Consider the following 7222-nt stretch of genomic DNA (forward strand, 5'->3'; position numbering starts at 1 on the left):
ACGCTGCTTCAGCATCTTCACCCTCTGGGGAAGGTACGTCTCAGACACGCGGCGGCACTGGCCATGCCGTCTCAGCACTCAATTTGGGCATGCATTTTGCACACAGGTCACGTCCCGTATACACGCGCCACCTCTCCGAACTTGAACTATTACTGTGCCCGTGTTGCAGGTTAAGAAATCGAGGCGTGGAGAGTTCACGTGATTTGCTCGGCTTTGGAGCAGCGGAAGTCTCCGCCAAACGGAGCTGCATGTGGTCAGCGCCCTGGCCCTGCACCGGTCTGGGCGTCTCCCCCACAATCAAAGCGGTTCCAGCTGTCTTCCGTGGTGACCAAATGCCTGACGCCTCAGGCCCCATGATTCACGGACCGCAGGAAGCCACGCGGCAAGGTCAGCAAGTGTCTGACACTCGACCCGACCCTACCACTTGGCCTCCGAAAGCACCGTCAGGTCCCCTTCTGTCCTGAGCTGAAGACCAGTTCCCTGGAGAAGAAGACGTGTTTCGACAGGACTGTGTGAGGGTAGAGAAGGTTCCGCTAGGATGTGGCTGATGGAGGTGTGGATCTCAGAAGCCTGCTCTAGTTTCTGGCATGGGCCTAATGCTCCCATTTACCTCTCCAGTCTGGTCCCTTCCCCCTCCCCGCCAGCTGGTTGGATGGCCCGACGTTGTCCTGTGGCTCAAGCTGCTAGGCAGGCAGAACGTCAGGCACAGGCCCGCCAGCAGTTCACAGCACAGTGCCTCCGGGCCCGTGACTCTCATGCGTCCACACTGGGTGAGGGTCTGTGGGGCCCTTTTGGACAGAACGTCTGTCTCCGTGCAGGGCAAACATGGCTTTGCCTCTGATTCTGCCTTGTGGACGTTCCTTGGCATCACACCCTGCATACTGCATACTGACTCTGCCTTGTGGACATGCCTTGGCATCACAGCCCAGCCCGATTCCTGTGCCCACCCACAGCTCGGGGACCAAGGACGGGGGAGATCCGGGACCAATTCCTTGCTCCCGGTGCTCCCAGGACAGCTGCCAGGGGATTTTTCCACACAGGAGGGCAAGCGACAATCAGGCAGAAGGTCAGCTCCTTGCCAAGGAGGCTGGAGCTCAGGGCGAGCTCTTAACCCCGCTGTGCAATGGGACTTTTCTGGGGAGTACGGCCATGCCTGAGTCCCAACGCACCAGCCACTTAGGGAAGAGTGCCTGTCCAGTGACTCATTCCCTCAAGGAAGGGGACCTCGATTTCTCAGGAAATCCTTGCGATGATGGGGATAAAACACCTTGTTCTCGGTGTTCGAACGTACTGGGAAAAACCTGCGGGATGCTAGCTCCCTGTTACAGGCGGACATTTCTCCATGATCCAAAGGCACTTCTCAGAGCGATTCCATTTCAGACACTCCTCTCAAACCCAAGATACACACCATCTGTCCAGTCTGGCAGACGCCACCTCCCAGTTTCATTATAAACAACCCCCCATGAGAAAAGCACGCCATCCCAAAAGCCCCAAACTGCCCTGGCTCGGCCCATTTACACTGGAGTGCTCGCCCCTGGAGGCCTACCACATCTCCCCTTCTTTGGCTTGTTCTAGAGGACTTAGGGGGCACCTCGGCACCTTCCTTATAACGCTGCAGGCCCTACACAATCGCTCTGTGCGGGGGTCTCTCCTGCTTATCCTAGTCTCCCCACCACCGGCACAGGGCCTTCCAGAGGACAGGGGCTCAGTGAAAGTCTGGGGAATAAATGAACCTCTGAGCCCGCGTCTTCTCTGTTCCCGTGAAATGCCTCCCACTTTCTGGAACGAACCAAGCAGATCCAGCTATATACAATTGTTTCACAGAATGGCGGACGAGAAAAGAGAAGATGCAGGAATTAACAAGGTTTTACTTTTATTTCTGTATTTCTTGACCACCTTCGATTTACTGCTGAGTTCACATTTCCATAGATATCCTGTTCCAATGTCATGTGAACTAGTTCAGGATCACAAACTAGAATGGAAGGTGCCCCTATTTGTGTTACACAATAGCAAAACTCTCACTCTTGAACAGGTTAGTGAAAATACATGTATGGTCAACGTCATGCACAAACTTAGATGCTATTCATTTTAAACCTTATATTAAAAGAAATAAAATTTGAAAAATTCTTATATTTAAGAGAGATGAATTTCTAAATTATAATGGGACCCTAAGATAATACTACAAATTTTCCCCTAATTTGCGCTGGCCCCAGAGGCTCTCTCCTCAAACACAGACTGAAAAATAGGCCTCGCTTCATGCCCAGCAGGAGAAGATGACGGACGTGGGCCTGAAAGGTGCCTGTCTGCAAGTGGGGCTCAGGCCTCTTCTTCCTGATCACTCAAAGCCTCTTCAGACAGATTTGAGAAGAATCTGGGATTCTTACTTTTGAGATTGAGCAAATACTCTAGGACCTTCATTTTGCTGGTTTCAGCATGGGCCCTGGGACCCCACAGGAACTCGTAGCGAGCAGGATCGCTGTTGGCAACCTGCCGGTACACCACATACTGTTCCCGCACCCAAACACTGGTGATGAGCTCCCTGGGCTCCCCATAGATGCAATGCTCCCTTCCATCATACAGCCCCATGACATTCAGGGCTTTCCAGACTTCCTCCTCAGGGGCACAGTCACCCTCCAGGAGGATCAAGCACAGGATCGTGACCAGGAGGCCCGTCTTGGGCATGCTGTGCCTACCGCTCACCATTCCATCGTAGGTGAGGCCCAGCGTGGTGACCAGGAAATAAACGTTGTTGCTGGGGTCGACTTCTTTCACCTCAATGCCAAAGAGCACCTGCAGGCACTGCGAGGCTCGGCTGAAGATCTCAGGGAAGTGGTCCTGGTGCTCCTTGATGACACAACTCAGCATTTCTGACTTGGTGGCCGGCTCCTTTGTGCGATACTTTAGGAGAAGGAACACCACCAGGTCGACCATCTTCAAACGCAGTGCCTCTTTCTGTGAGGACTCGGGATCTTCGGGGTCCTCCTTGGTGCTCCTCCCCACCTCATCTTCGTTACTGGGGCACTCTTTCTTGGGCTGGCTCAACGGAACGGCCTCCCTGGCAGTGGGGGAAGGACAGGCACCCTCTAGGCTCTGGGGAGGACTAGATGCCACCCCAGCAGCAACTTCCTCTGGGCTGTCTAACAGGACAGAGGAAGAGGAAGATAAGGAGGAAGAAAGGGATACAGCCTCCTCCTCTTCCTCAATCCCAAGCACTTGCTCTTCTAGCAAGCCCTGTCTCTGTCTTGGATCCACATAATCTTCCCCCTGCTTGGAGAGCTCATTCATCTGACTGAGAGGCATGGTGACTGTTGATGAGACAGCGACAGAGGAGTGTGGGCGGACGGTGGTCGGTGGGGACCCACGCCTGGGGGAGAAACAGAGTGTGAGCGACCTCACCTGAGAAATGCACCTCAGGGCTCTGAGGAAGCCGACTTACAGGTCTCCTCTTTAGGGTGCTCTCGGGCCTCACAGCACTCTCCTGTTTGGGCGTCCCGTCCGCTAAGAACCTGAAGCAACAGGTGAGACGGCTCCTCAGGGTGCAGCTGGCACGGTCTATGCTCGTGGGCTGACAGTATGGTGGGTAGATTTGGAGACTGTGGGGTCTCCTTTCCTGGGCTGTGGGGGACCCACTGGGTACACATTCAGGGTGGGCACCTCACCTTACTTCCTGGCACGGCCTGGCCTGCCTCTGCTCTGCGACATCAGGACACGGACCTCCGACCAAGGCCTGCACCTACTGGATCCAGCAGCCCCTGCAAGACAAACCAAGGGGGACCTTAACGTGCAGATGTCCAGCAAAGCCTGGGGCCCCAGTGCTGTCGGGAGAGGGTTCCAGACTCTGGGAGATACCCTCTCTTCCGGGAAGGCGGTCCTCTCCTTGCTCGTTCAGGGTGCCCATGTTTCCCCCACCAGGGCCTGGCCTCCTGCCCCTGCTGGCCTGAGGCAAAATATTGAGAACTGGTACACGCATCTCTGAGATGGAACGGAAGGAAGTGCGGGACCTCACATCTGACGGCACGTGCCCAGAGCCTCCCAGGGGGCAACCAGGGGTCAGTGAAATGTTAGATCCACTGATCCTGGGACACGGTCCCATCGTATGTCTCCTTGCAGGTCCTAGACAACACCTTCCTTTACTGAGCCCACTCTACTTAAAACAAGGCCTCCTCTCCATTAGACACCGGAAGAGGAAGTGATCGGAGCCGATCCAAACACTCTTCCCAGTTTCCCCACAGCTCACAGAGCAGGCAGGCCAGGCCTGGGCTCCCAAGTGTTCCGGTTCCCCTCAGTCCTCACCTGGATTCCTGCCAGGGCCTGAGATCCCGCCCATGCCGACCTGAGTCCAGGCCTCAGACCAGGGCCCTCCCCTCCCTGACACCACCTTTTCGGACCAGGGATTCCAGGGCTGAGGGTCAGAGCAAGGCAGACTTCTGTGGGGACCCTCGTTGTTCTGGGGTGAACTCACTCTCCCTCAGGGTCATCACCTTGATTCTTAGCAGGATCTGGTCCTCCTCTCGCTGTGGACCGGATGTCGCTTCCGGGGATGGGCTGATGTCCTCACAGACCAAGGTCCTCACCGCCCTGAGAGCTCTGAGACAAAAATGAGATGAGGCCGCAACTGTTCCCCCGTCCACTGCCCCAGGGTCACCCAGGACCAACAGCGGGCTGGCCCATCTTTTCTGGGGCAGAGGCCCTTTACATTGTCCAGCAGAGTCTTGTCTCTATTTCTCCCTGGTTCTGGGCTGACTCTCTACTGACCCGATTTCACCCTATGTTACTGTCCTTAATGACAAAACCTCACAGGAAGCGTGTCACAAACGCAAAGCATGTCACATCCAGTTACCCCTGTCTGGGGCCTCCCGGATGAGGATGGGGATGCCTAGGTGCTGTGGAGTCTCATTCTTTCTCAGAGAGTGGGTAACTACAGTTCTCCCCAAATAAATGTTCTCACCCTTCTAATCCTGGCAAAACCTCGACTCCTCTATTCATGACTGGAAATCATCCCTTCCGAACTAGGCCCACACATTTCTGAAGACCCTGGGAACGTGAGGGGGAACCACCTCCGCACACCCATGTCATGGGGCTCCTAGGTCTGCCAGCAGCACAGAGTGGGTTTCGGTGGGTCCCCTTGGTCTGGGGTCATGGTAAAATTGGTCCACCCCTAGCTACCCCTGTTACTCACGGAGGGCCTGGGCCCTTTCCCTTCTGCTGCCCTGAGGATGCGGAGGGGAGGCCAAGGCACCATGTCACTTAGATCCCCATGCAATGAGGAAGCGGGGGAGGAGTCTCCTTCAGACTTCCTGCCAGGACTCCCACAGTGGACTACAGGGGTTTTCTGGTATATATTGCGGGGAGCGTTTCTGCCTAGTGTGGAACCCCCAGTCTTACTTCAGTGTACTCACCTTGAAGCCTCTAAGGCCTTGGACTCGGCACCCCACACACCAAGACCCTCATCTCACTGAGACCTGTGAGGTGGATTTCAAGACACATCATTTCTTCTCCCGTGCCCCTAACAACCCAGCTATGTCATTGGGACCTGAGCCCACTGCTCCATTGTTGTCTGGGAGGGTGGGGCCCTCAAGCCTGCCTCAAAGCCCACACTGTGTTTACTGGCAGGGCCTGGGACCCCTCTCCTTGTTGACCTGTGTCCAGCTCCATCAGGCCAATGCTCTCACCTCCCTTCCCCTCAGGCAGAAGCATAAAAACAACCAAAGACACCCCCTTGTGATGAGGTTCCTCTGTGCTGATGGCAGGGACAGGGCACAGTGGGGCCTCTTTAATGTGTGCAGGGGGCCTCCTCCACCCTTCCCCAGTCCTCACCTTGGATCTTGGCAAGTCTGGACCCACTTCCTCTGCCTAGCTGGAGGCCGATCCCTCAGACCTCTGGTGCCAGCGTCCCTTCTCCTCCCTTAGGGTCCTCCCCTTGACTCCCAGCTGGACCTTGGCCCACTCCTTTGTCTCCTTGAGACCCTCCTCCTCATACCAAGTCCCCAGTCTTTCCCAGACACCGAGTTGGAAACCAGGACATGCTTCCCGTGCTCATGCCACCATGGGCCATCCAGGACTGAATCAGTCCTCCCTCTGTGTCCTCATCCTCAACGCTGGCAGGCCTGCCCGCCCCCCCCTCCAAGCCCCGGTTCTGCCAGCCTGAGGCCCTGCTACTCACACCAAGTCCTGTCACCTCTCAGAAGGGGATGCCACAGTCAGAAAACAACGCACGTGGTCCTCCTGCCCTGGGGTCTGCCAGGGCTCATACCAGGGGCGGACTTTGGTGGGGTACCCTCTGTTGTGGGTCCTGGGACCTCTCAGTCCTCCTTCGCGGCCCTCAACTTCACCCGGCAAATCCTGGACCCTCCCTCTTACGACCCAAGGCCTTGCTCCCACAGCGAGCCCTCCGAGCCTCACACACCGGGTGCGGACGGCAGGACATGCCACTCGGGGCCGTCCCTCTGGACCTCCCAGGGCTGACTGTTCTGCGGCAGAGGATCCCCCGGTCCTCCGCCAATGTCCTCTCCGTGACACCAGCGGGACCAGGGGTCCTCCGCTCTGCCGCCAGAGGCCTTGCTCCTTATTCCAACCACCCCCAGTCCCAAAGTCCCCGATGCAGATCTCAGGAACCGCCACATGTGCTCACACCGCCTCCTGCACCCCACCCCCCACGTCCGCGTAAGCCCTGCTAGAGGTGCCGCTGTTCTGGCGTCCAGGGTCCCTCAATCTCACTTAGAGTCCTCTCCTTGTCTCGGGCACGTCCTGGGCCCTCCCCCTGCTGACCTGCGGTTGCTACCCTCAGACTTTGTCCTTGACTCCCTGAGTCTCTATGGAGAGTGTGTGTTGGGTGGGGGTGGGGTAGTTTTCCGCCCCACAACCCAGCCCCGGGGACTCTCCGTGCTGACAGTAGGGCAAGCTTGATTCTGTGGGGGTCCTCAGTCCTCCCTCAGGGTCGTACCTTGTATCTCTGCTGGACTGGGCTCCTTCCGTCTTCCAACCTGAAGCCAGCCTCCCAGACGCCGTCCTCACCTCTCTCATACTTCCTTAGAGGAAGTTAGTGGATCTCACATCCGGGCAGCATTTTTGGGGTCTCCCAGGGCTGTCAGTAGGGGCAGAGCTCAGTTCCTTTGTGTTCTTGCTGTGCTCTGATCCCTATCTCCACCCAGTGGAACCTGGGCCACCATTCTCTGCTGTGCTGAGTCTGTGCCCCTCATACCAAGGTCCTGACTCCCCGAGT

The 7222-nt window shown here is 56.7% G+C and overlaps 1 protein-coding gene across 1 annotated transcript; it reads right to left on the bottom strand.

Moving 5' to 3' along the window:
* Window positions 1-2014: 2014 nt before the first annotated feature.
* On the bottom strand, window positions 2015-4528 carry LOC120592435 (melanoma-associated antigen 8-like). The gene is made up of 4 exons (XM_039850088.1): window positions 4482-4528; window positions 3660-3752; window positions 3437-3506; window positions 2015-3364 (listed from the first exon to the last, which is right to left on the bottom strand). Exon 4 carries the CDS (start codon window positions 3298-3300, stop codon window positions 2317-2319), a length of 984 nt encoding a protein of 327 aa, XP_039706022.1. The 5' UTR covers window positions 3301-3364; window positions 3437-3506; window positions 3660-3752; window positions 4482-4528; the 3' UTR covers window positions 2015-2316.
* Window positions 4529-7222: the final 2694 nt, after the last annotated feature.

The sequence above is a fragment of the Pteropus medius genome, unplaced genomic scaffold (assembly GCF_902729225.1).
Source record: "Pteropus medius unplaced genomic scaffold, Ma_sr-lr_union100, whole genome shotgun sequence".
Lineage (NCBI taxonomy): Eukaryota > Metazoa > Chordata > Mammalia > Chiroptera > Pteropodidae > Pteropus > Pteropus medius.

Coding starts and splice junctions, on each gene's coding strand:
- LOC120592435 (XM_039850088.1), bottom strand. CDS start 3,300: ATGCCTCTCAGTCAGATGAATGAGCTCTCCAAGCAGGGGGAAGATTAT.